At 61.2% G+C, this 26,376-nt stretch overlaps 4 protein-coding genes across 28 annotated transcripts in view; 2 read left to right on the top strand and 2 right to left on the bottom strand.

The window, feature by feature from the left end:
• The window catches only part of PIERCE1 (piercer of microtubule wall 1), a 266,631-nt gene that overhangs the window by 156,568 nt on the left and 83,687 nt on the right, over positions 1-26,376 (bottom strand). The window lies entirely within an intron of this gene.
• Positions 217-3,808, top strand: LCN9 (lipocalin 9). 6 transcript variants are annotated; one of them, XM_015116325.3, is made up of 7 exons: positions 217-334; positions 1,039-1,175; positions 1,597-1,670; positions 2,123-2,233; positions 2,526-2,627; positions 2,736-2,783; positions 3,251-3,808. In XM_015116325.3, exons 1-6 carry the CDS (start codon positions 239-241, stop codon positions 2,756-2,758), a joined length of 543 nt encoding a protein of 180 aa, XP_014971811.3. In that variant the 5' UTR covers positions 217-238; the 3' UTR covers positions 2,759-2,783; positions 3,251-3,808.
• SOHLH1 (spermatogenesis and oogenesis specific basic helix-loop-helix 1) lies at positions 13,349-19,600 on the bottom strand. The gene is made up of 8 exons (XM_001118028.5): positions 19,381-19,600; positions 18,969-19,103; positions 18,266-18,413; positions 17,448-17,569; positions 16,554-16,747; positions 14,982-15,195; positions 14,314-14,384; positions 13,349-13,756 (listed from the first exon to the last, which is right to left on the bottom strand). Exons 1-8 carry the CDS (start codon positions 19,443-19,445, stop codon positions 13,539-13,541), a joined length of 1,167 nt encoding a protein of 388 aa, XP_001118028.2. The 5' UTR covers positions 19,446-19,600; the 3' UTR covers positions 13,349-13,538.
• KCNT1 (potassium sodium-activated channel subfamily T member 1) overlaps positions 22,253-26,376 on the top strand; it is a 93,046-nt gene continuing 88,922 nt past the window's right edge. For 8 of the 20 annotated variants that reach the window (XR_013405275.1, XR_013405274.1, XR_013405277.1 and 5 more), the window contains exon 1: positions 22,253-22,524. Coding sequence is in view for 4 of the 20 variants with exons in the window: in XM_077967110.1 (XP_077823236.1) it covers positions 22,415-22,524 (110 nt within the window). In the remaining 16 variants the exon portion in view is untranslated. Of the gene's footprint in view, positions 22,525-25,014; positions 25,152-26,376 lie in introns of those variants that run through there. The other 12 variants (XR_013405292.1, XR_013405291.1, XR_013405294.1 and 9 more) reach the window with 6 other exon arrangements.

Below are 26,376 nucleotides of genomic sequence, written 5' to 3'. Positions count from 1 at the left end.
TGCCTCCAGCGAGGGGACAGCAGGTCCCTTTGTCCACAGATCCAGGAAGCTCCCACAAGGGAGTGGGTGATCTTCCCACGGTGGACAGGGCACCAGCCTCAAGGCCTTTGGCTGCATGCCCAGTGGGCACAGGATGTGTGTGGACGGGCCAGGGAGTGGGCCGCCCCATGGGGCTGGAAGCCACAGGGCAGCAGGTTATAAAGAGGGTGGGCCAAGGGCTGAGGCATCCACGGCAAGGATGGCTCTGCTTCTGCTGAGCCTGGGGCTGAGCATCATCGCGGCCCAGGAGTTCAATCCCCGCGCCGTTGTGCAGAGGAACTACAACATGGCCAGGGTGCGTCTGCGTTGGGGTCTGTGGGGAAGGGGCCAGACTTCAAGGCAATGGTCCTCCCCCAGCCTGGGGTCTCTGACCTGTGACCAGGGCGGCTGGTCCAAGGGGAGCCCACTTCTCCTCCCCAGGCTGTGACAGCAGCCTGGTAGGGCAGGGGTTACTCCGGGAGGGTCAGGCCGGGGAGGCCTGGGAGGGCAGGGGTTACTCTGGGAGGGTTGGGCAGGGGAGGCCTGGGAGGGTGACTGGGGTCCTGAAAGGTTAGAAGGGGCCCTGGGAGGGCAGAGGGGAAACCTGGAGAGTGGAGTGGTGGCCAGCAGGGAGATGGGGGCCCTAAGAGGACAGAGGGGTTCCTAGAAGTAGAAGGGAGACCTGGGGAAAAGAGGGGGACTTGGTGGGAGAGGGTGGAGAGGGGGGCCTTGAGAGGACAGAGGGGAACCTGGGGGGGGCAGAGGAGAGACCTGGGGTGGGCAGAGGGGGCCCTGGAAGGGCAGAGGGCATTCTGTGAGCAGAGGGGGGACCTTGGGGGCAAAGGGGGGGATATGGGGACAGAGGGGAGACCTGGGGACAGAGACGGCCCTGGAAGGGCAGAGGGGATCTGGCTGGGAGCCAGATGCTCAGGGGCCGGGCCCTGGGAGGGAAGACTGTGGGCACTAAGCATCCCCAGAGCTGTCCCACAGCCCCCACCCACTGGAACTCTTTGTCTTCAGATTTCGGGGGTCTGGTATTCTATTTTCATGGCCTCAGATGACCTGAATCGGATTAAAGAAAACGGGGACTTGCGGGTCTTCGTCCGGAATATAGAACATTTGAAGAACGGCAGCCTAAAATTTGATTTCGAATTCATGTGCGTGTTGCCCATCTCAGCTGGCATCAGGAAGACCCATGCCCCTGCCACCCCAACGCATACTCTCACTCTTGCACACACAGGCTCGCACACTCAGACTCACACTCTGGCGAGAGCCTGAGCCTGTGCGTGTGACCCCTGGGGGCGGGGTGAGGTGGGAGCAGGGACTTGGTCGACCTGGCGCCGTGCTCTCCCCTAAACATGGAGATGAAATCGCCCCCCTTCCGAGGCTGGGGTGAGGCTTGAGGAGATGAGGGTGTTGGGTGGGCTGCAGCAGGGCCCAGCCCGAGAACTCAGGGCTGTGGAATGAGGCCCAGGCACTGGGAGGGGGAGCCTGTGTCCTGGAGGAGGGGTGCACTCTGCCATCGCACGTCCAGGGGGCTGGAGCTCCACTCCCGGCATCTTCCTGGCTGGCTTCCAGGGTGCAGGGGGAGTGTGTGACCGTGGTCGTGGTCTGCGAGAAGACAGAGAAGAATGGGGAATACTCCATCAACTGTAAGTGGAAGCCAGGCTCCTCCTGGCCTGATAGCCGGGGGTCCCCTTTCTTCAGGGCCTGGGCCATATTCTGGTGAGCACTGACTCCGGGGATTTTAGTTCAGCCTCCAACAGCTTGATCCTGAACTGGGGTGACCCATCCTGGCACCAACTCCAGGGGGGCTCCTGGCCCAGGGGAAGCAGGGAGGCAGGTGTGTCTTGCTGGGCTCTGGGGGATGGGCCCACTAAGGGACCACCAAGGTCTGCAACCCGATGACAAGGAGGGAGGGGGCTGTGTCGCTGCCACCCACACCCTGTACAGGGGTCTCCGTTGGGCAAGCACCCTGGGCACTTCCCTTCCCCCCTCAAAAGGCCACATGACCTGGTATCCTCGCTTGTGGCCACACAGCACACCTGCCACAGGACCCCGAGGGTGTCGGGGCCAGGCCACACTGAGCCATGTCTCCACGCAGATGAGGGCGAGAACACGGTGGCCGTCTCGGAGACTGACTACAGGCTGTTCATCACCTTCCACCTCCAGAACTTCAGGAATGGGACCGAGACCCATGCGCTGGCGCTCTACGGTACCTCTGCTGTCCCCCTCTGACTCCCTCGGGGACCCCACCGCCTCTGAAATCTGGCCCAACCCCGGGCCGAGGGTCTCGCCGTGGCCCTGGGGTTTGAAGAGGTGGTTCCCATTGGCCATTCCTTCCCACAGACACACCGTGAGGGTGCTGGGTGCTTCAGTCTGTCACCTCCCACCTCACTTGGCACAAAGCCCCTCTCTGGTCAGGGCATGACCCCCTGCCCAGCCTCAGCACGGCCTGAGCACCCCCAGCAAGGCCTACCTTCACACAGAACCAACTCTGTTCCCAGCACGGGTCCCACAGCTGGAACCCGCCTTTCTGAGCAGATTTGAAGAAACCTGCAAAAAGTACGGACTCGGCCCACAAAACATCGTCGACTTGACCAACGAAGGTCGGCCCCGCTGCTCCCAGACCGAGCAGGAGCCGGGACAGGGTGGGGATGGGAGGTGCTCCTGCCCGGTCCTTGTCCCTGCACTGAGAGCCCCCTCTGTCCTTCCAGATCACTGCTACTCCAAGCGTTAGAGGAGCCCGCCCAGGCCTCCCATGCGTGAGCTGCAACTCGGGAGGGGCAGGGGGCTGGATGGGGAGAGCTTGGGGCCAACATCAGAGGCTGGGGGTCCCAGCCCAGGAGGTGCCCACCCCTCCCCCCAGTCTGGGAACCGAACACAAGGTGCTTGGTGAAAGGTGCTGCGAAAAGCATCCGGGAGTCAGGGCAGTGATGGGGCCTTCCAGGGTGGTAGGGTCTGAGGAGGAAGTGAGATGGGGCCCTGTGTGAGTCTCCAGGGGCTGCTGTCACCACAAGTGGGTGACCAGGACAATCAGGATTTACTTTCTCACAGCCTGGAGCCCGAGATCCGTAACCGGAGGTCTGCAGGGCTGTGCTCCCTCCGCAGGCTCCTGGGGAGGGTCCTTCCTACCTCTTTTGGCTGCTGGGGGCTCCAGGCATCCCTGGCTTGTGGCTGTGTCGTTCCAGCCTCTGCCTCTGTCTGTGTCTCCTCTTTTGTCTCTTCTAAGGACACGTGTCATTGGATTTAGGGCCCCTCTTCATCCAGAATGATCTCCTCCTGTCAAGATACTTAACTTCACACCTGCAAAGACCCTTTCCCATCAGACGCCCTCCACAGGCTCCAGGAACTAGGATAGGAGCATGTCCTTTGAGGGTCACCACTCAGGCCACCACAGGCTCCTTCTATGAGCTGCCCCTCCCTTCTCAGTAATGGTCCCAGCCCAGTAAAAACCTCCAGGGCCCCTTTCCCTACCCAGAGCCTGAGTCTCCCGGAGACATGCCTCTAAAGGCACCTCTGCATTTCTGCATGAGGGTCCCTGAGGGTAAAGGAGCGGATGTACCTGTGATGCGTGGTGGCCCCAAGATGCGGGTGAGACAGCAACTGGCAACCAAGGCCCTACCCTTGCCCTCCCCACCCTTCCCCTCCTTGTCCCTCCCCTCTCTGCCCCTCCCCTCCCTGGGCTCAGCCACTGCCTCTGGGGGAAGATGATGAACAATGTCACAGCGGAGGCAGGTGCCTGCGCCCCCCTCCATGTTTTGGTGAATAAAAGGGAGGTACCAGCCAATCTGCGGTGATTTTGTGGGTTAAAAGTGATTGTTGGTTGGGCATCTGTCAGAGAGATGTGAAAACGACTGCATATGTATGATGCTCTCAAACTCACAAAACAGCAGAGGGGCGCACACGTCGGTGATTTCCGGAGGTTACAAATGGGAAGTAGGAATTCAGCCAGAAAGGGGCACCAAGAGGGGCCCTGGTGACGATGGACCACCCTGCACTGGGACCCTGGCGGTGGACACACGACGCTGCACGTGCAGCAGAAACGTGGCTCTGTCTGAGGAGCCGCTGGCCCTGCCCCCCGCCCAGGGGAGACCCAGAAGCGTCTGTGCTGGGGGCGTGCTCTGGGCGGCCCCAACTCTGGCGTCTGTGTGAACTCTGCAGGAGGGTCATCCTGCAGGTCACAGTCCCAGGTGCTCAGGAAGAACCTGTCCCCAGAGCCAGTGCCTGCTTGTAAAGGAGCTAACTGGAGCTGTCTTAGGATGAGGGTCCTGATGCCATCCCCCACCCCACCTCCACTGGGAACTCCAGGCTGTAAGGTGAGGCTGGGTTGAGCTTTAGTGCCCCCTGTATGGGTGCCAGGCCTGGGGAAGGAGCAGCTCCATTGGGATGGGAGGGAGTGGGAGGCACCTGGCATTCCCACGGCTACCCAGCTTCCGGCCCCCTGTTTGGATCTGGGCCCAGCCTGCTGAGCCGCAGCAGGAACACGCGAGAAGCTGCCCACTCGGCGGGGCCTGTTGGTGCAGAAAGCTGGCCTTGGTAGAGCAGAGCCAAGGCTGCCAGAAAGGGGTGCTGGGAGGCCACTGCCCATTGGTGCAGGAGGAGCCTCTGGGCCCCAGAGGAGGCCTGGGCATGGGGGTGGATGTGGACATAGGCAGAAGCCTTTAGCCCCACCCCGGAAGGTGGCACAAAGGGGAGCCGAGCCAGAGCTGAGCGTCCCCAGCACCCACTCCACCATCAGCTGCTCAGGCTGGCCCTGGCCTCAGACTCCTGCAGTCCCAACCCCAGGGGCCTCAGGTGGACTAAGGAACAGGGCGCTGGGCAGGGCATGAAAGAACCACCAAGAGACCACCCTCATTGTTGGCATTTGGGGTGGCACTCAGTTAAACAAAAGTCTAGTGAGGCCGGGTGCAGTGGCTCATGCCTGTAATCCCAGCAATTTGGGATGCCAGGGCGGGTGGATCACCTGAGTTCAGGAGTTGGAGACCAGTCTGGTCAACATGGTGAAACCCCATCTCTACAAACAACACAAAAATTAGCCGGGTGTGCTGGCGGGCACCTGTAATCCCAGCTACTTGGGGGGCTGAGGCAGGAGAATCGCTTGAACCTGGGAGACAGAAGTTGCAGTGAGCCAAAATCATGCCATCGCACTCCAGCCTGGGCAACAAGAGTGAAACTCCATCTCAAATAAATGAATGAATTAATTAATTTAATTTAATGTATTCAGACCGTGACTCCTCCTCACCCTCCACTGCTCCCTCCTGTCCAAGCACACCCTTCTTTCCCTGATGATGGAGAAGCACCCCCCCCAAGGTGGTCTTGCACTTCCATGCTGCATCCCAGGCTATTCTCCCCCATCAGCCAAACTGTCCCTGTTGAAACCGAAGTCAGTGTTCTGCTTCCTGTGACACAGAGAAGCTCTGAGCAGACCCCTCCCACTATACACACAGATAATAGCTAGGAAGTTTGAATCAAATATAAACAACTTTCGGGCCGGGCGTGGTGGCTCACGCCTGTAATTCCAGCACTTTGGGAGGCCGAGGTGGGTGGATCACGAGGTCAGGAGATCGAGACCATCCTGGCTAAAATGGTGAAATCCTGTCTCTATTAAGAATACAAAAAAATTAGCCAGGCATGGTGGCAGGCGCCTATAGTCCCAGCTACTCAGGAGGTTGAGGCATGAACCCCGGGAGGCAGAGTTTGCAGTGAGCCAAGATCGTACCACTGCACTCCAGCCTGGGCGACAGCAGGAGTCTCTGTCTCAAAGAAAAAAAAAAAAAAAAAAAACTTTCTAAAGGTACTCGAGTGTGGAGGAAGGTTGACTCTCATGACATCTACAATGAACCCGCTTTCAAAGATGGACCCATTATGAGGTGCTGGGGGTTAGGACATCAACATGCATTTTGGGTGCTTGGGGAGCACCACTCAGTCACAACACCCTCCAATCACCATCCCTGCTCTGACAACCCCTGGGGCTCCTCTTATGGGTGGGGACACCTGTGGCACAATTTGGCATCATCATCTGGAGCCCAGAATCCCCTACCCTCCACCCCCTAACCCCAGTGCTCAGTCCCAGGCTGTACAAGGACAGGCTGCCTGCCCAGCAGAAATCGAGGGCTTTACCAGCCTCTGGGAGGGTTCCCCACGCCCACTGTCCTCTCAGCCACCTCAGAGGGTGTGGCCAAGGGTGTCTCAGTCACCCCTTCTTGCAGGGTCGATTTGGAGCCTGGACATGCCCTGAGCAATCCCGGCCTTCCCTTCCCCACCCTGCCCCCCTCACCCCTGCCTGACGTGGGCCCCACCCCCACCTGACATGGGCTCACCCCCGCATGACGTGGGCTTCACTGGCAAGACACATTCTTCCTCTCAGAACTCGGCTTTGGGGATCATGAGACCCCCTGCAAAGCCAGCACCCAGCAAAAGTTACAGATAAGCAATTCACCAAAGAAAACATTCCACAGCCAATAAAAGTATGCAAATCTGCTCACACTCACCAGCCGAGAGCAGCTAATTAGAACAATCACAACAGGCCATTTTCCAACCACCAGATTGGCAAAAATTAAGGGAAACACAACAGCAATCTTACGACAGAATCAGTGACAATGTGATCATCACCACTACAGTTGAACAGATACAACTTCTCTGAGCTACAAGCCTCACTTCGGGAAAGGATTTGATAGAATTATCTCTATTTGTAGAAGCCAGAATGACAGAAATACCTTCCCTAACACCAGAGAAGATAAAAGTCACGAGCCCCTCCCCTCCCCACAGGTGAGCACTAGCCCCGCCCCGCCCCTCCCCACAGGTGAGCACCATCCCCTCCCCTCCCCACAGGTGAGCACCATCCTCTCCCCTCCCCCTCCCCAACCCCACAGGTGAGCACAGACACAGGGCAGTGAGGGCACTGAAGGGGCTGTCACTGTATCCCAAGGGCTTGGGAAAAGTGGCACATTTTTAACATGAAAAAAAAATTTAGTCACCTTTTTCAGTTGGATTTGACTCAGCAGAAACCCATCGAGCCTTCTCCAGTCCCTGAGCCGGGCATCCGTGGTTCAGTCCGGGGAGCCCCTGCTGCTGGGGACTGGGGTGTGAGGGTCACAGCCAAGGGTGAGACCCAGGGCCCAGCAGTGACCTGGGAACTAAAGGAAAACTGATACAGTGCTGGGCTGTGCTGGGGAGTGTGACCCTCCAGGGGAGGCAGGGACCCCAAGCCAACATCTGCCCTCAGAGGCTGCCAGGGAAGAGAGGGTACGCTTGGGAACCCGCGCCAGAGGCAGGCCCATCCCCACACATCCTCCCTGGCCTCCAGCACTTTCCTCTCTCCACCCAGGCCCCCAGCTCTACAGACTAGAACCAGGACCCCGGGTTGCCACCCCGTCTCTGCTGCAACCTGCATGGGGGACCCCAGAAAACCACCCCCATCTCAATGTCCTCCTCGTGGAGGCCAGCGGGACTCCATGACAGGACTCCAAAGAGGATGTCAGAGCAGGCAGTCACGTCTCAGGACCCTCCCTCCAGCCCCGACTGGCCTTACAGCCCCTCTTCTCAGGCCCATCTCCCTCAGCAGCTGCCACCCTGCCTCCAACCTGAGGCCAGCCCCAGCATGTTGTATTTTTTCAGATATTTATTACGTTTATTCGTAATCTAATTGCTTGTTTTTCCAGTGCTTAGTGGATAGCACGTCTCAGGGAGCCTCAGCCCAGACCCCACTGCTGCCGAGGAAGCCTTCTCGTCCGCATAACACCCTCCAGGGGCACACCTTGCCCTCCACGATGCACTCTGAACATGTGCTGGTGTCCGAGGCCCTGCCTCTCCTGCAGCCCAGCCTGGCTGTCCTTGTCTGCAGCCCCCAGTCCCCTGAGGGGCAGAGCTTGTCCTCAACCCCAGGCCTCTACATGTGCTCAGCCACCACGTCCCATCCTCTGTCCTTTGTGGGTGACTCTTAGCCTCAGCCACACCTCCCCTTCCAGGTAGCCTTTCCTGAGCTCCAAGTCTCACGAGGAGCCCCTGCCCAGGTGTCCACGGTCCCCAGTGTTGTGCTCATGACTGGCCCAGCCCTGAACCCCTCTCTGTGCATTTCTGGGAGGCTGCAGCCCCAAGCAAATGAATGAATGAAGAATGAGTGAATGAACACCTTCCGTTTGTGAAGCCTGAGGCAAGGGTGGGAAATGGGGAGGCCTGGGCAGCCTCCAACTGCCACATCCTCTGCACCTGTCCCCACCGGCCAGCCCACACATGGGCACGCCTGACCCAGAAAAGTGAGGTGGAGGAGAATGATGAGGAGAGCAAACACACCTCCGAGCCCAGGCCCTCTGCGAGGAAGATGATGCTGGAGAAGCAGCTAATCTAGGAAGAGGCCAGGTGACCCCCATCTCCCCAGCCTCACAGTGAGCCCTGAGTGGGGGCCACCCTTGAATCTGACCCAGGAAGATGACACAATTCCGGGCAAGGCCAGCCAGGAGCTGGGAGTCTGGGGTGCAGCCAGTCCCTGCCCATTCTGTGGCTCAGTTTCTGCCTCCGTAGGACCAGATGCTTGCTGGAGTCCTTGCCAGCCTCAGCCTGGGCTGGACGGCGGCCCCCCAACACGGGAAAGAGCAACTCCAAAATGTGGAATGTGGAGGGTCTAGGGGGTACCCTTCACATCTCCCCGGTGGCCACTGCAGGGGAGCCGAGCAAGGGCTGAGGCTGGGCCCTCTGTGGGCAGGACCCCCGCCAGGCATCCACCAGACCACTGCCCGGGGCCTCTATCCTCTTCTGCCAGGGACCTGATGGGGACAGGGCCTATGCTTGGGATTTAAGAAAGCCACAGCTCCACACCTCCACCGTGCCCCCTCCCACCCCAGGCCAGCCCTGACAGGGAGCAGCTGTCACCCTGTCATCCAACAGAGCCCCACTTCCAAGGCCAAGGTGAGCACAGCATGGGGTTGGGGGGTGCCCAGGAGGGTTCATGTGGGGAGGCCAGGAGCATGAGTGAGTCATTAGCCCCAGCACAGTCTTCTTGGGGAGAGAACACACAACTGGGGGTGCCTCCCCCTCCCCTCCTCTGCAATGACAGTTCTTTGTCCCTGTGCCTGATGGGTCCTCCTTGGCATCAGCCTCCTGCCTCACCACACAGACCTGTGCACCCTTCGAGTAACCCCGCAAGCCCCTTGAAGGGGCTGCCCTTCTAGTTCCCTTCCTTCAGCCCCGCTCCCCTGCCCAGGGCTCTTATGTGGTTGGGGTCTGGCCCTGCTGGGGGATGGGCCCTTGGAGGAGAAGGGAAGGGACAGCCCAGCTTATGGACTTGGCAGTTCACCCCAAGAAAAACAAGTCCCCTCCCCTGCCCTGGCACCAAAGTGCCCTCTGAGCCCAGTTCCTGGGCTGAACCAGCTTCCAGACTGCACAGCCCGTTCCAGGTCCTGAAGCGCATTCTCTGAGAACATGCAGTGCCCAGGATCCTGGAGCCCCCAGGAACCCCCAGGGCTGGGCCATGAATGCAACACAGAGAAGCCCAGGGCTGCTCCCAGCCACCTGAGGACATGGCTGCTTGTCCCATCCTGGCAGGGAAGGGCCATGGCGGCCAGTGCCCAGGCATAACACAGCCTCAGCAGCCAGACCGCCCATGGCTCCATTCCACCCCAATTCCACCCCAACACTCTCCCGAGAAGGGTGCAGAAGAATGAGGGGAGATGGACCCCATCTCACCATCAGAGAGCTAGGGGCCACTCCACGGCCCTGCTGAGGGTGGTTTCAGAAATCCTGATTCCAGAGACAGCAGCACCTGGTGAGGACCCGGGTGCACCTCAGGGAGCTTGGTCCCCTCTAGGGAGGAAATCGATCACAGAGCCCCCCGCCTGGAGGGCACGACCGGTCCCCGCTTTACAAGAGGCAGCCGACTGGGGCCTCTGCATACCCCCCACTCGCTCCTACCTTGGTTCACCCATGTTTATGGCCATGTGTCACAGGCATGGGGGGGCCGGGCAGCGTGCCCTCACCAGCTAAGCTCAACCAGGTCAGGGCGAGGCAGGTGCTGTTGGGAAGGGCATTTATGAGACCCCAACACTGCATGCACGCCTTGGGCGTTTCCCGCCTGGGCCCACAGGTGTCTGCAGCGGGGATCGTGGCCCTATTCTGGGCATCAGACCCTCCCATAAAAGGACAGGGGGGCGATGGGCATGGCCCTTTGGTGAGTGCTGGGCCCTGACACCACGGAGACGAATCACCCCTCCTGGGAAGACCCTCAGGGCTGTCCTTTAACCACTCCCCCCAAGGTCTCAGCTCCCATTCCTCCCACTCGGGACCCCAGAACTGCACCAAAGATGTGATGGGGGTCAGTTTTACCCCTGACGACCCCACCCCATTTACAAGGCAAACGCCAGTAAAGTGGCCGGTGGTTCATAGGAGGGAGACCCTCCCCTGCCAACTCCCACCTGAACCCCCATCTTCCTCAAAAACGCTCCTGGAGGTGCTGGGGACCTGTGGTGCTGGGGACACATCCCCCAGGAAGCCTCTGGGCTGAGGTAACACCAAGTGCAGAATGGGGTGACCTGGGGCTGTGGTGACCGGGGGTGGGGTGAGCCGGGGGCTGTGGTGACCAGGTGTAGGGTGAGCTGGGGGTGGGGTGACCCGGGGTGGGCCAGCATGGGGGGACTTTTGGGGAAGAAGGTCAGCAGGGCGGTGAAGGCGTGTGAGTCGGAGCTGCTCAGTGGGCCCAGCTACCAGGAGCCCTGGAGGGTCCCCGAGGGACACAGCAGATACATGCACACAGTGCAAACACAGGCATGCACACCAGTAGTCACAAGCATGCACGCATACCCACACACGGGAACACAAACGCACGCATACAAACCAACACAGTGCACATACATGCACATGCACCAGTGCACACACGCATACTGCCAACAGTGCACACATGCACACACCAGTGCACACATATGTACACACGAGAGCACAAATACATGCATACATACCAACACAGCACACACATACAATGCACACAGGCCAACAGTGCACAAACATGCATGCACACCACAGTGCAGACATTACATATATGCACACCACAGTACACACACATGCAGACACCAACACTGTACACATACATGCACACTAAGTGCACACTGCACACAAACATGCACACACCAATACCTAGCACAAGCACCCGTGCACACACACCAATGCAGTTTGCACAGTGCAAACACATGCATACCAACACATGGGAACAGAAACACGCACACAGCAACACAGCACACAAACATGCACGCATGGCAACAGCGCAAACGTGGACACACACCAACACATGGGACACACACAGATGCACAGCAACACATGGGCGCACAAACACCCGAGTACTAGCATGAAGCTGTGCATACCCACAGACACACGTGTGCACACACATGCATACACGGTAATACAGTCTGGATGTCTCCTCCAAGTCTCACGTCGAAATGTGATCCCCAGTGTTGGAGGTGGGGCCTGGTGCCAGATGACTGGATCATGGCGGCAGGTCCCTCACGAATAGCTTAGTGCCAGCCCCTTGGTGATGAGTGACTCCTCAGTCAGTTCACGTGAGATCTGGTTGTTGAAGAGTTTGGGACCTCCCTCCTCTCTCTTGCTTTTTTTTTTTTTTTGAGACGGAGTCTCACTCTGTCGCCCAGGCTGGAGTGCAGTAGCGCGATCTCAGCTCACTGCAAGCTCCGCCCCCCGGGTTCAAGCCATTCTCCTGCCTCAGCCTCCCGTGTAGCCGGAACTACAGGTGCCCGCCACCACGCCTGGCTAATTTTTTTTTTTTTTTTTGTAGCTTTGGTAGAGACGGGGTTTCACTGTGTTAGCCAGGATGGTCTCGATCTCCTGACCTCGTGATCCGCCCGTCTCGGCCTCCCAAAGTGCTGGGATTACAGGCGTGAGCCACCGCGCCCGGCCGCTTCCACTCTTTCTATGTGATGTGCTTGCTCCCACTTTGCCTTCTGCCGTGACTGGAAGTTTCCTGAGGCCTCCCCAGGAGCAGAAGGCAGTACGCTTCCCATACAGCCTGCAGAACCGTGAGCCAACTCAATCTCTTTTCTTCGTCAATCACCCAGTCTCAGGTACTGCTTTACAGCAGTGCAGCAGTGAACACACTAGTCTTCTAGGAGACACTCTTGAAATCTGGCAGCCTGAGTCGAACCCTAATGAGCAGGACACGGGAGAGCAGCCTCGTGCTCCCGGCTGGGCCCCGACCACCACTCTGTCCACCAGAGGTCTGAAGACGACTCCGCCTCTGCCCCGGGGTCTCAGCAACACGGGCCGTCAGCGCCCGGTGCCACAGCGTCCCGAAGATGCTGCTCTGCAGCCGACAGCCACGTCTCAGGCATCCAGCTGGATCTGGACCTCCTTCCAGGGGACCATGGTGGGTGCTCAGAGCCGGTCCTGATGGCCTTGGGCCCCTCACCCAAGCTCCCCACCCCCTTCTCCCCTGGGGTCTGCCCGCCACCCACAGCCTGGTGTTTGCACAGCACTTGCTCCCTGGAGCCTCCTAGCCTCCTGCCCACGGCAGGCGCTCCTCAGCCTTTGTCTGAATGACTCAGAGGAATGAATGGAACATTCTGGCTGGCTGCGGGGGCGGCTGCATGCAGGCACAGGGCTGCAGCCTGGTGGGGCTCTGAGCCCACGCTCAAACCTGTTTCCTCTACCTGGGGGACAGAGACCGCGCTGGTCCCTGGAACACTGCCCTGGCCGGCGGGGGGTCACATGGGACCTGGAGCCAGTGTCTCCAGATGGGGAGAGCAGGGTGAGGTCGAGCATCCGGGGTCGGAGACCAGCACCACCTGTGCTGTGGCTGAAAAACGGGCGGGCACCTAAGCACCATCCAAAGAGCTCGGTTCCTCCTCTAAGTAACCTGCCCCCACCCCCGAAGTAAACCAGCCCCACTCCAGATCTCAGGGTGGAGGGCTGGGAACAGGACCAGACATGGAGGCCAGGTGACCTCTGCCCAGGGTCCCCATTCCCCACGTACAGTGAGTGCAGCGGCGACCAGCAGTGGAGGTGGAAGCCAGCCCTTCCCTTGGAGCCCCCCAGGCCGGAACAGGGCAGCAGGCTTTTCTGAAAGGACTCCCCTCCCTGCAGCTCTGAGTGGCACCGAGCAGGAAAAGCAGCTCACACAGCAACCTCTAGGCAGCAAGACCGTGAGGCCACATCGCCTCCAGGGAGCAGGACCCGGAGCGCCCCCACCCCAGGGCACCAGGACTGGGTTATTCCGGGATTTCACAGTGCTGCGAACTTTGCAGAACAAAATCTGCGGCAGCTGCCTGCACGCTGAACGGAGGTGGCGCAATCTGTCCGATGAATCGGACTAATTACACAGAAGCCACACGGGTTTTGCTTCCTCCAGGAAAACTGCTTTCTCTCTTTAATATTCAGTATCCTCTTGTCACAGCCTGTAAGCCTCGCTCAAATTAGGGTGCAGCTGCAACCCAAACCCAAAATAAAATGCCCAAGCACGCGACAGGGACACACGCGGCTCCAGATCCACCGGCCCTGCCTGCCTCCTCTCCACAGCCCGGCTGCTAGCAGGCGAAGAAGTCAGGGAAGATGCTTTCCACCTCGTCTTTCAGGGCCAGGCCTGCACAGTCCACATCCAGGCTCCACGGCTCCAGAGGGCTGTCCTGGAGCTCCTGGGAGCCAGGCTCAGGGTCCCCTAGGAAGCCTGGCTCTCCCTGATCCAGTGGACTGCTCTCAGCTGGAGCCCATGCAGGGCCACTGCCTCCTCGGCCCTCCAGAGACCCTGGAAGCAAACAGGACACGTCAGCAGGGCAGGTTGGTGCTCTGGGAGCCTGAGGCAGACAGGTGGGGTCAGAGGAGCAGAGCTCCCACCTCAGCCCATCTGCCCTGCCCTGTCCGTGCTACGCAGAGGCTGTGATGAAGTAGGTGAGCTCATACCTGGCGGCCCCAGACCCAGAACACCTGTTGGACCAGAACCAGGAAGGGGCTCCCCAACACTAAATCCTACATGGAACGGACACACGCCGTATCACAGGGCCATACACCTTTGCCGGCCAGCACGGGCTAGACCAGGGGCCTCACTGACACGAGGTCGAGAAGAAGAATACAGGGCTCCACACACCGCCAGCTCTCACGCAGGGTCGTCCACATCACGTTCACTCACACTCTCACCTATCACCTATGACACTCAATGCTAGACGCTACCCAATAGCTAAGCACCCAAGGAGGAGAAAACGGGGGCTCACAGACCCTGGGACCCCACGTCACACACGCTGGGCCTGAGTCCCAATTCCCCAGTTCATGTCAGGTGACCAGCCCCGGACCCAGGGCCCCACTCACCCGGCCACCAGCTGGGACCGGCAGTCAGCAGGAAGGACGTCCCATCCTCCATATCAGACCCCAACACAGACCTGAGGAAGGGCAAGAAGCGCTTCCTTAGTGTCCACAAGTGGACCCAGGCCTTGAAGCTCAAGGAAACATTTGGGTCCCAAGTCCTGCAAAGGCAGCTTGAAATGCAAAGATCTAGACGCCACTCCTGACGGGCTCCACCCTGCTCAGTGGGGAGAAGTGCAGAAGCCACCGCCGCTGAGGACACCCGTCAGCGGCTCTCCCAGGTCCCGATCCGTCCTGCAGAGCATCTCTGCCGGTTTCTCTCCAGCCGCAGTCTCGCTCATCTTGTCCCCTCCCTCCCCCTCCCCTCCCCCTCCCACACCCCAGCTGGTATGTGCTCAGGAAACACAAACTCATTTTACTATCAGCCAAAACAAATGACAATTAAGAAGACGAAAGTGTTTCCAGAAACACACATTAGAAAGCCACACGGCAAGGCTGGCTGGTCCCGTCCTGGGCTGTGGCCTTGGCCTCCCTCCCACAGGCACAGAGGAAGCAGGGACAGAAGCTTCCAGATGCCAAGAAAGGGGGCCTAGGCAGGACTGGAAGGTGGGGCAGGCTCACACACACATGCTCGCTCTCGCACACACAGGCGTGCACACTGCCTGGGCACTCACCTGGCGTCTTGCACAGGCATGGGGGCCTCCTCAGCTGGCTCCCCCAGAGGTACAGCCCCCATGGCCAGGGGCCCAGCCTGGCCCAGCCAGCCAGGGGCCTCCCCACTCATCATAGGCAAAGTCTGCTGCTGCGAGAACGGAGGCCAGGACAGGGGTGGCCTCACAGCCTTAGGAAGACTCGGGCCTGGGGGCCACGGCACCAGGCTGGAAGGTTCTGGGAGAGAAGTCAGATGCGGGTCAAACTTCCCTGCCCGGCCCCACAGGCTTCCCCCGAGGACCTTGCAACTCAAGGGTTCGGTCCACTAACGCTGACCGAGTACTTACCCTGCTGCCTGCACCCTGCAGCAGGGAGACGCAAGAGGAAGCTCAGAAGCAGGTGGCAGAAGGGTAAACGGGGAGAAGATGAACACCCAGAGATGGGGTGCCCAACACCTGGGGGCTGAGGGCTTCCTAGAGTGGGTGCTGGCTTGGCCAGCTGCAAGGGGCTTGGATCTGGGGACCCTCTCAGCGCCCCCTCCCGGACCTCGAGCTCTACCCTCAGACCTGCTCCCTTCCCACATGCCAGGCTGATGGGTTTCTGGAGTGCCCTGATGACCCCAGCTCTGCCACCAGCCCTGCCAACCGCATGACTGTTCCCGGCCACAGCCTCACTCACGGGGAGCCAAAAGGCACAGCCCTGCCTCTCATGGCACCTAGCGACTTCCAGACACTGGCACAGTGGGGGCCGAGGGGAACTCGGTCATCAGAGATGCCCTGCAGGGCCACCCACAGAGGGACCAGAGCTCAGCTGTGGGAGGCATTAGGGACAAAAGCCCCGGGTGGCAGCGGGAACAGCTGGGAGGCCTTGGGCCCCTGGCTCACCCCGATTACAGTTCCTGCCATGGGCAGGCAGCATAGGCGGAGGAGCAGATGGGGTACCCTGGGGAAAACAGATCTCTGGCCGCATCCAAAACACACCAGCCACAGGCGGGTGGAGGAAGCAGGGCCGCAAAGCTGGACGGAGCAGCCAGGATGGGGCCGAGTCACTCTGCATCCCCACAGTTCCCACAGACCCAGAGACCCAAGACAGGACCAAGTCCCTCTACGTCCCCACACTTCCCGCAGGCCCACGGACCCAGGGAGTGACGAGGATGGGGCCAAGTCCCTCTATATCCCCACCACTTCCTGCAGACCCAGGTACCCAGGGAGTGACCAGGATGGGGCCAAGTCACTCTACATTCCCATGCTTCCCAGCAAACCCAGGGACCCAGGGAGGAGGTGGTCAAGCCCTCCCTTCCCTGGAGCCCAGGGAGATCTCAGGAGGAGACAGGACGGAGGGAACAGCCCCAGGGTGGCCTCTGGCCTGGATTCTCCCTCCCGAGAGCACACATCCTCCTTTGCACAAAAAGAAGGCACAGCCCGGGGGCCTTGAATCGAGCTCAGCCCTCAATACGTGGGTTTCTCACCAACACAAAAGCCTGGGAAAACTTCAAATTCCTGTTTGCAAACAGCCCCCGCTGTTCTTAGGACTAAAACACAGCCTGGCCGGGCTCCCCAGGACAAGGGCACCCCACACACACACCCAGGGCTCACCTGAGAAAGGGGGCGGCCCACCCCGCACCTGACACAGCCCCGACAGCACCTCACACTTGTCTGTGCCCAGGGACGTGCAGCTCGGAGGGTCCCAATGCCTGGAGGACTCAAGGACGTGGGGCAGGGGCTCTGGGCCGGCCGATGCCGGATCCCGGGACCAAGGACTTTCCAGAAAGGCCTTCACATCTGGAGTTCTAAAAGGAGCAACGTGACAAGGATCCTGGGTCTACCCCCAGCCCCCTGGAGAGCTGCCCCCACCTACCCACCTCAGGAGCAGAGGACTGGACCCCTCCCCAGGACACCCCAGGCACCACCTACCACTAGCCCAGCCTCTGCCCGGGGGCCCTGGGCCAGCCAAGCTCCACAGCCGCCTGCCCAATTTCCCTCTGCCCAACTCCCCCGGTTCTAGATTCTTCCACAGCTAATTAGCCACCAGCCCCATGCCCCAGCCCACTGTGGGGTAAAATGGGTACATTTAAACAAATGATGCAGACAGTCCTTTAACCTGGGGAGCTGCCATTCTGAAAAGAACCAAATTATCTTGACTTCAGAAAACTCCATTCCTGAAGCTGCCCGTGGGGTGGAAGACGACACCTCACTGACCACCTGCAAATCCCCCACACACAAGCGCCAAAGAGACTCTTCCCGGGCACCTCCCACCTCCACGCCAGCCCAGGCCCTCGATTCTGCTGACGGTGCGCCCCTTCCTGGAGCTCACCTGTGTTGGTCACCTCACGCCTGGCCACCTGAGTCGGCAGGGTCCTGGGCAGGTCACCACCTGCGGAGGCCAAGCCGGGCCTCCAGGCCACACCCTCCCAAGGACATGCCAGGGGCTCTGGGTCTGCTGCTTCCAGGGTTACCCGGCCCTGCAGAGCAGCCCCAGGAGACACTAACCGAGTCCCGCCAGACGCTCCCGTCCCAGAGTCTGGCACGCCTGCTGGAATCTGACTCGACAGCGTCAACTGTAAGACGTCCTCCTGCAACGAGTGCCACATTTCCTTGGAAGAAGCAAGCATCTGAAATTTAAATAAACAAGTAAAACAAAGACAGAGAGTCAACTGGGAAACCCAAGAAACTGTGGCCAGACTGCTACCCCGGGGCCTGGAGGATCGCTGTGAGCTCGGTCCCTGCTTGGGACCTGGGGGCGAGGGTACAGGCTGATGACGAGACTGAGGTTCCACCCCAAAAAGACCCCACCATTCCTGAATTAGGCTGTGCATACCTAGGGCCTCACTGCACATGCTGGGACCCCTGACCTCACAGATGACAACACTGTTTCATTCCCCAAGCAGGTTCTCAACCCCAGCACTCACGGGGTCAGCCAGAGCCCCCAGGGCCTTGGAGAGGGGACAGGAGCCTCTCTTGGGGACGTGCAGAGAAATGACCTAGGGGGTGCTCAGCCAGGGAGGATCAGGGGAGCCTAACTCTCCCCCAAATTGGCACAGAGCATCTGAGTAACCCATCAATGCACAGAACTCAGTGGCACATGAGGACTGGAAGAGAAGACTTGCTCCTTTCCAGGCAGAGAATAACAACAGGTAGGACTTGAACGAATCAGGAAATGCCCCGCCGAAAACGTGGCCTGCTCTAGTGGTGGAGGCCGAGGGGGCTGAGGGAGACGGGCATGACAGGGGACGTGCTGCCTGCAAGGTGGTGAGATGTCCCATCACCGTGATGCCAGAGGACTGGTGGCAACTACCCTGACAACTCACAGCATGCTGCTCCTGGCTGGGCCCCAGGGCGCTGGCAAGCCGCAGAAACTGCACAGACATCTCCAGGACTGAGGCCATGTCCTCTCGCCGGCCATCAAACTGGGGCAGCAGGGCCCGCAGACGCTCACAGCTCAACGAGATCCGTTTCCTGGTTCCGGTCAAGAAACAGACATCTCTGGAAGCATCTCTGGGTCCTCCCGGCCTCCCCCAGAAGGGACAGTAACCGCTAGAACCTACCAGAAAGACCCTGGGGGCTTGCCAGGTAGACGAGGTTACAAGACAACTGAGAGCTGCCCCGGGGCAGCGTGGGCTAGCTGTCCCCGTGGTCTGAAGCCCCCAGATCCACATCAGAGCACAGCCTGGGCCTGACCCCTGGGCCCCGGTGACAGGCTGTCCAGCCCAGGCCCAAACCATGGCTGCTTTGCGGTGTGGAGAGGACAGGGAGAGTCAGAGGCAGTCAGCAGTGCAGAGGGTCACAGGTGCACAGCCTCACGAGCCCAAGGCTTCAGGCAAAGAGGGGCTGCGGGATGTCCCCCAACGTGGCTTTTCTGGTTTACTTGGAGGTGTGCAGTTTGTCCTTCCACCGGGCACAGGCCACGAGCCCCTCCCGGCTGCCTGACACCTGGTGGCAGCCACAAACCTAATCTCACCCGCTCCACCCCTTTACAAAGCGCCCCGACCTCTAGGAGGCACCGCCACTCACCTGCGCTCCCTCTCGCTGATCACGTTCCGCCGAAGGCAGGAGCTGGGACCCTCGGCCACCGTAAGGGCCTTGGGTTGGCCCGAGCCCTGGGCCGAGTCCTCGCAGCAGGAGAGGGCACCAGACAGGGAGGAGCCGCTGCCGAGAGAGCCAAGAACACCAGGTCCTGAGAACCCCAGACAAGGCCACCGGGAGTCCCAGATGCCAGAATGGGGGTCTTTGGGATGCGCGTGGAGGCCAAGACCTGGGTCACGTAGGGACACGACCCGGCCCTCTCTGCACCCCTTCCCCTCCCCCAGGGTCCAGGGCTCTGCCCCAGGAGGGCCAAGAGGAGTGGAGCCCGGCGACTTGCGGAAGCACCCCTGGGTACAGGGCTTGGGCCCCCACACCCTTGGCCCCCAGCCCAATTCCTCACTTGCATCCCCTGGCAGTGGGGACTCCGGAGACCTCCGGGTCGGGCTCGGAGCACCGGGACGCCATGAACTCGCAGCTGCGGAGCGACCCCACGCGCACGGCCCCTTCCGCAGGCAGCCCCGCCCCCTCACGTGTGCTCTGCCCACCTGCCACGTGCTTTCCACCCAGCCCGCCTCCACCCCCATTCGCAGTCCGCCCCCATAGCGCATGCGCTCTGGCCCTCCCCACGCATCCAGCCCGGGGCCCATGTGACCCGCGTTCCTCCAAAGGTGCTGGAAAGGGACTCGGAGGATCCACCCACTCCGTGCCCCCTCGGTACGCCAGGGGAAGGGCCCCAGCCCAGGTGGCCCTGCCTCCGCCCTTACCTTCCCAGGGGTCGTCTTGGTTCCTACTTACGCGGGGGGTCTCGTTGCCCCTGGGCACTTTGGAGAGGCGGGCCCTGCCCTTAGGAGCCCAGCCCGTGGTGGGAGTGGGCGAGCTGGGCTGAGCGCTTTAGCCCAGGCCTGGGGGACCCAGGCACACAGGGACAGGGAGGGTACCCACCTGTCCCCCAGTCGCCCACGCCTGCCTTTTCCCCCCAAATCTAGTGCCCTTGCGGGTACTGCGCCCCAGGATAGGGTCACCATCCACCCTGCTGGGTCGCCCAGAGCCAGGGGCATCCTGTCCCCACCCCCAGGCCACCATCGTCCGCGCTCTTCCTCCCGCTCAGCTCTGCCGGGCACCCTCAGAGCCGTCTGTCCCTTCCCTTGGTCCTGTCCGGGCACCGCCCCCACTTCGTGCCATGGGGCCCCAGCTCGACCGCTCATACTGTCAGCAGGTTTCTGCGGGGTCGCGGGGTCCTCCCCATCCAAACCCGGAAAGCTCTGGCGCCAGGTCTCTTTTCACCTCCTCGCTGAATTCAAGAAGCCGCCCTGCGCTGGGCTTGAGTCCCCTGGTAAATACTTTTGGGGGGATGACAGAGGGAAGGGGGAGGTGGAGACTTCCTCTTTCACGGAGGTGGGGGTGGCCCTCAGGGAAGCAGAAGGGACAAGGGTGGGGCTTGAGGCTGGACTGTCGGGAGGACATCACTGGCTGGGCTGGTGCTGAGGTCCATAGCTAGAGGAGGTGGGGTGGATGATTGGGCTGGTGCCGAGGTCCCTAGCTAGAGGAGGTGGGGTGGGTGACCGGGCTCATGCTGAGGTCCGTAGCTAAAGGAGGTGGGGTGGGTGGCAGGGCTCATGCTGAGGTCTGTAGCTAGATGAGGTGGGGTGGGTGGCTGGGCTCATGCTGAGGTCTGAAGCTAGAGGAGGTGGGGTGGGTGGCAGGGGCTCTTTTCCTGAGAGGGGCGGCAAGAAGGAGCCCGGGCAGGTGCCACCACATAGGGGGCATCTGCCCGGGGTGCCCCAATCTCCTGTGGAGAAGGCGTCAGGCTGACATTCTGAACTTTGGGCCAAAGATGGGCGAAGGGTGTTTGGAGCAGAGGGAGGTTATGTAATATAAGGGGGTCTCTCCATCCCTGCTCAGCCCAGCCACCACTGCAGGTCAGACATGGAGGACCGGGTTGGAGGTAGGGCAAAAGCTCTCGGGGACCTGGGCCGTCTCCCAGCCCTGCCCCTGGCCAGGGAGGGGTGGACGGGCTGGCGTTCTGGGGCTCCTCAGTGGCAGAGGGGACCAAGTTTTTGTTTCCCTAAAGCCCTCGGAATGTCATCGAACCTGGGAGTCTCCTGCCGCTGACAACCCGTGTAATTACTGCTAATTAATCACAGATGCAGACGGTGCGGACTCTCAGTGGTGATTTTTCTGAGTTCCCCAGGCAGGAGGGCATTAGCAGAAAGCCACCATCTTGCCCTGGCTGCACCAGCCCAGGGGTGGTGGGACCCCAGCAGCAGCACCAGCCTCTCTAGGGACGTGAGGAAAAACCCCCAAGATGCCTACAAGCTGTGTGGTGGGGGCACAGGCTGAACTTCTGCTGGGGGCTTAAGAGCATCCTAGACCTCCCTGAGTGTTCCCCACCCCCACCCCAAAAGCATCCGTGTTCAGTTGGCTGCCTCCTAGAGAAACAGGGAAGGACACCCCCGAGAGACACTGGGGAGGCCAGGGACCACGAAGTACATGCCATGCGCCCTCCCAATGGACCTGGCCCTCCCCCTACCCCTCGTGGGCACAGTCCTGGCTTAGTGAGGGGCCTGGTCCGCACTGCAAACCAACAAAGGTCTGGGGACAGAAATCGCAATTCTCCAGAGCTCTGTGTGAGGCCATCTGAGCCAGGGTGACTCATGTGCAACAGTGTGAGCACGTGCACGGGAAAGGGGGCCTGCAGGGGGACCCTCTGCTTCCCAGTCGTTGGGCTGCAGCATCTTAAGTTGGAACCCTCCTCACCCGTCTAAAGGTGCTGTGCGTGCTGTGTGGGTGAGAGCACAGGGTGGGATGCCCTCATCCCCCTCCCCCAGGCCGAGCCCAGGTTGTGGTGCCCACCGACAGATGCCGCAACCTGTGGGGAGTGGGGGAGAGTCATGTTGAATGTGGCTTGTCTTGAGTGACCAGTGTTGACCAGGGCAGAGCAGCACAGCAGGGAGGTGGTGACGGTGCCTGGGCTCGGCGGCCGGATGCTGGCGGTCAGAGCAGCGCATGTGCCCTGCTGCCTGCAAAGGATCCAGAGCCCCCCAAGCCGCTGCCTACCACGGAGCCTTCCCAGGGATGTAGGGCCGGGTGGCGGCGCGCTTGGTCTTTTCTAGCCATTAACGAACCCCGTTCCGTTCTTCGGAGTTTTGAGGGTTCAGAGGGCCGCAGTGGGGGCGGGTCCCTGGACCCTCGGCCTCCCTACCCTCGCCTACCCCCAACCCCCGTCCCAGCCTGGGCCAGAGCCGCCGCGGGTCCCGGCGCGGCCGGCAGGGGGCGCGCGCGGACAGACGCCCGCACCCGACCCTGGGACTGGCGTTTTTTCCTTGCTAATCTGCGAGGGGGAAAAAAAAAATGCTTTTCAGGGCAAAGCGAGGGAAGAAGGTGGCAGCTCCCACTCGGTTCTCCCTCGGGTCGGGTCCGAGCTGCCGGGCCGCATGCCGCTCCCCGACGGGGCGCGTAGCCCAGGGGGCGTCTACCGGGAGGCGCGCGGCGGGGGCTACACCAACCGGACCTTCGAGTTCGACGACGGCCGATGCGCCACCAGGTACGGTCTGCTGCGCCCTCCCCACGCGGGGAGACCCCTGTCTAACCTAAGACCCCCAAGTTCCCCCTCAGGCTCCCGCACCCTGCAGGACCCGCCGTTCCCAGGGCCATCCAACTTCCCCAGGACCCGCGAGTGCCCTCCCAACCCACCTGGGGGAACAGGGGCGCCCCTCAGGGTGGGCCTCGCTTTCTCTAACAAATAGCAGGTGCCCAGGCAGCAGCGTCCGTCCCCATCTGTCCTCCACCTGGTAAGAAGCTGGGGGGAGCGGCCGTGGCTAGATGGGGGTCCTGAGTATCTCCCAGGTGGGGGGAGTGGCAGGGAGGTTGGGGGCGGTGCAGGGCCTTCCACGCCCTCAGCCCCCTCCTCTACCCCAGCGTGGGGAGGAAGGTTCCATCCCTCTGGTGTGGCATGGCAGTGCTTGGTCAGGGTGGGGTGCCCGACGATGTTACCCCACACAGTAGGGGGTGTCCAGGGCAACCTTCCGAAGAACAGCCCCCAGTGGGAAGTGGGTTAAGTGGCTGTCAGATGAGGGCGGGGTCCTGGGTTCTGGTCACTGCTCTCTCCCTGCTGGCCCGTCCCTGGGAGGAGAGGGTCAGTTGAGAAGGGCATTCAGGTGACCTGGAGCCAACTGTTCCCTGTGTAGTGTACTGGGATGCCACATGGCTCCCACCCACCCAGTGACCAGTGCAGAGGCACAGACCAGCAGCCGAGTGGGACAGTCCTGAGCGGAGGTGGCCCCAGGGTCCTGGTTCCCCATCCTCTCCCGCCTCCCTCAGCCCTTAAAAACAGGCAGGTCTGCCCCTCCCCCTGTCCCCAGAGCCAGACTCCAGGGAACCCTGGGCAGAGCCGGTCTCTGTCTTGGGCGAGCCCCTCCCCAGCAGAACAGAGCCGTTTCTTCTGGATTCTGCCCAGTCTCAGGCTGTCCTGAGGCCAGAGAAGGGGCTGGAAGAGCATACCTGAGAGCGGGAGGCCTGGTGCTGCTGCCCGTTTGTTCTGTGGGACTCAGTTTCCCCATGAGTAAATGAGGGGGTGGGGTGGATAGTCTTTAAGGGCTGCCTCTGGTGAGGGACCAGGCTGGAGAGGAGGTTCCCAGCATCAAGAGGCAGGCACAGCACCCGCCTGGCACCTGGGGGAGTCCGGGATACAGCGTGGGTGAGGAGCAGGTGCTCTGAGGGTGGCCAGTGACTTGACGATGTCCTTGGGAAGTGGGCACAGCCTGGATGTGCCCTGAGGGGCCATCCGGGGGTTGCCTGTCAGGCACGGAGAAAATGACCCCAAGGGGGTCGTGGATAGTCCTTGTCTTTGTGGGCTGGCCGGCCCCTACCATCTCCCGCCCTGGCCTAGTGTTGTCCTCTCTGGCCATTAGTACCTGCCCTGCTGGGTCTGACTTTCTCTAGAAGACACGGCGGGACTGTGTCCTCAGGGTCTGGCCTTTAGCTCCAGGCCTCATCCACTGGGTCCTTCCAGACACCTGTGTCTCCCAGCTGGCCCTGCCCACCCGCCCGGGACAGCTCCTCCTCCCCGCTGGACTGAGCTGCCCTCCGTGGCAACAGAGATTCCCTATCACACTGCAGGTGGAGCAGCTGCCAGCACTGGGGGGATGTCAGGCGGGCCAGGTGAGAGCCTTCCAGGGAGAGTCAGGCTTGGGGAGGGAGCAGGACCTGGGCTTGGCTGGGCTCGGAGGGGAGCTAAGCTCCAGGTGAGGCCAAGGCTTGCGGCCCAGGCAGGTGGCTTCAGCTGCAGAAAAAAAGAACCTTCGTGCCGCCTGGTGGTGGGGGAGCTCCACGGGGCAGGTTTCCACACCAGCTCTCAGGCGGGGAGGTGGGCGCCAGGCAGCAGCGTGGTCAGAACCCGGGCCCTGGAGTCCATTGGCCTTGGTGCCAGGCCTTGAGCAGGCCTCCGTCTTTCCTGGGTGCTGGAGGATGCCAGCCTTGGTGCTGTGGTTCAGAGAGGGCAGGAGGTGCTGGGACACCCCACCCCACACCAGTGCCCCAGCTCAAACCCCGAGCTCCATGCTAGTGGCGTCCCAGAGTCAGCCCTGAGGCCGCCAGGCCGGAAAGTGGGGCTCCAGAGAGGAGCTCCTGGCCCTCCAGGTGGCAGGGATCTTCACCGGCCTTTGGCCCCCTTTCTGGCCTCCAGGCGCCCTGCTCCCACCCCCATGCCATGGAGTCCCGGGCCCTCAGCTGTCTCCCCACAGGCCCTGGGGATGACAGCTGTTATAGGAGAGGGAGGGGCTAGTGGCCCTGTTGGCCCCAGAGCTGGCAAGTGGCCACCCCCTGCCCAGCGCACTTTGCATCAGAGCCCCGGCCAGGCCTTTTCCTGGAAATACCAGTTCCCAGCAGCCCTGCTCCAGGGTGGGCCTGGGACCCTCTAGGCCCTGAGGGGATCAGGCCCTGGCATCCTGCCAGGGTAAATGCCTGGCCCAAGGTCCTGGCCCGCCTTCCAGGCCCATATTAGGGAGCAGTGCCTTCAGCAGCAGGAAGTAGCTCAGGGCCCATGGGAAAGGTTTGAAGGCCCAAGGTACCGCCCAGCACTGGCCGGCAGGAGGGACGGCTTGGGCCACGGGGAACTCAGGCGTCTGCTGTGGCCCTGGAGTGGCCACAGTAGCAGCTCAGGAAGCTACAGAGGTGAGTGAGAAGGGAGGAGGCGGGGTCCCCACAGGGGCCTCTGCTTCTTTTCCTGTGGCTGGCCTGTGTGTGGCCTGTGTCCTTGCACCCGGCAGCCTCCAAGTGTGCTGGTCTGGGTCACCCACTGCACGGGGAGCTCTAGAGTAATACAGAAAATTACTTGGGACGAGCCTGGCGTGGCAGCAGCGGTACCTTGCTGTGGGGCCGTCTCATGCCCTCGGAGGGTGTTGGGGGGCGTCTCAGGCTCTCCCCTGAGGCTTTGTGTCCTGCTTCCCAGGGATGCCAGCTTGCAGGCTTTGCCCCCGGTGCCACCGGCCCTGGGAGGGGTGGCACTTCTGTGTCTCCCACAAACAATCCCAGGTTTCTCTGCAACAGGAAAGTTTATCCGAGTGTGTCCCAGCCCTGCATGGGTGAGGGGTACTGAACGGGTATATCGTGTACCCAAACACAAGTGCTGTGTGTGCCGGTGAACCTGAGTGCGCCGTGAGCCAGGCACGCACACCCTGGGCACGTGTGTGAGAGCTGGAGGAGGATGTGTGGGGCCCGCCAGCCCGATTGTGTGACCTCGAAGTCACCAGTCATGAGTCTGGGGAAAGGCAGGCTGGACTCGGCATGCCCATGCCAGATGGCTGGGTGCCAAGGCCTGGTTAAATGGGCATCTTTCAAAGGTGTCTTGGGACCTCTCCCAGCTGTGTGTGGGTAAAGCCACCCATGTTCACCCAGACCCGCTTCCACCTGTGAAACTTGGAAGTGAGCCAGCGGGGCTGGAACTGAGGCCAGGCTGCGATTGGCCCAGGGAGGTGAGACCAGTACTAGTAACTGGCAAGTGTAAAAGGTTTGCAGGGGACAGTGGCAGGGCAGAGGCCGCGAGCTTCCTGGGGTATGTCCCTAGGAAGGCCCTCCTCGAGAGGGGGCCTCCAGCTGCTCCCTAGATGGGGGCGGAAGGTGAGGAGGTGGGAGAGGACGGTCGCCTCACTGGAGCAGAGGTGGGGGCATCAGGAGATGAAGGGCATTGTAGGACCAGGGTCTGGACTGGCACAGGGCGGGCGCCCTGGGAGGAGCAGAGGGCCTGGAGGAGCCTCTGGGAACTGTGTCTGTGAGGTTGGTCCATCCCAGCACCGAGATGCAGTAGCTGTGTCAGCTCTGACTAGTCACTTCACCTCTCTGGGCCTCAGTTTCCTCATCTGTAGAATGGGAGCGCTAGCATGGACCTTACGAGGTTGTG

This window comes from Macaca mulatta, chromosome 15, assembly GCF_049350105.2.
Source record: "Macaca mulatta isolate MMU2019108-1 chromosome 15, T2T-MMU8v2.0, whole genome shotgun sequence".
Lineage (NCBI taxonomy): Eukaryota > Metazoa > Chordata > Mammalia > Primates > Cercopithecidae > Macaca > Macaca mulatta.
The sequence above is the reverse complement of the archived record's forward strand: the minus strand, read 5'-3'. Positions and strand labels throughout refer to the sequence as shown.

What these genes read in the sequence shown, in the direction of transcription:
- LCN9 (XM_077965369.1), top strand. Translation starts at nt 239, where the DNA reads ATGGCTCTGCTTCTGCTGAGCCTGGGGCTGAGCATCATCGCGGCCCAG. An exon ending in TGGGGAATACTCCATCAACT is followed by an intron (nt 1,671 to 2,122) that starts GTAAGTGGAAGC and finishes GTCTCCACGCAG; the next exon opens with ATGAGGGCGAGAACACGGTG. An exon ending in CGTCGACTTGACCAACGAAG is followed by an intron (nt 2,628 to 2,735) that starts GTCGGCCCCGCT and finishes CTGTCCTTCCAG; the next exon opens with ATCACTGCTACTCCAAGCGT.
- SOHLH1 (XM_001118028.5), bottom strand. Translation starts at nt 19,445, where the DNA reads ATGGCGTCCCGGTGCTCCGAGCCCGACCCGGAGGTCTCCGGAGTCCCC. An exon ending in CCAGCCAGGAGCAGCATGCT is followed by an intron (nt 17,570 to 18,265) that starts GTGAGTTGTCAG and finishes TTTAAATTTCAG; the next exon opens with ATGCTTGCTTCTTCCAAGGA. An exon ending in GGAGCGTCTGGCGGGACTCG is followed by an intron (nt 16,748 to 17,447) that starts GTTAGTGTCTCC and finishes TGCTCCTTTTAG; the next exon opens with AACTCCAGATGTGAAGGCCT.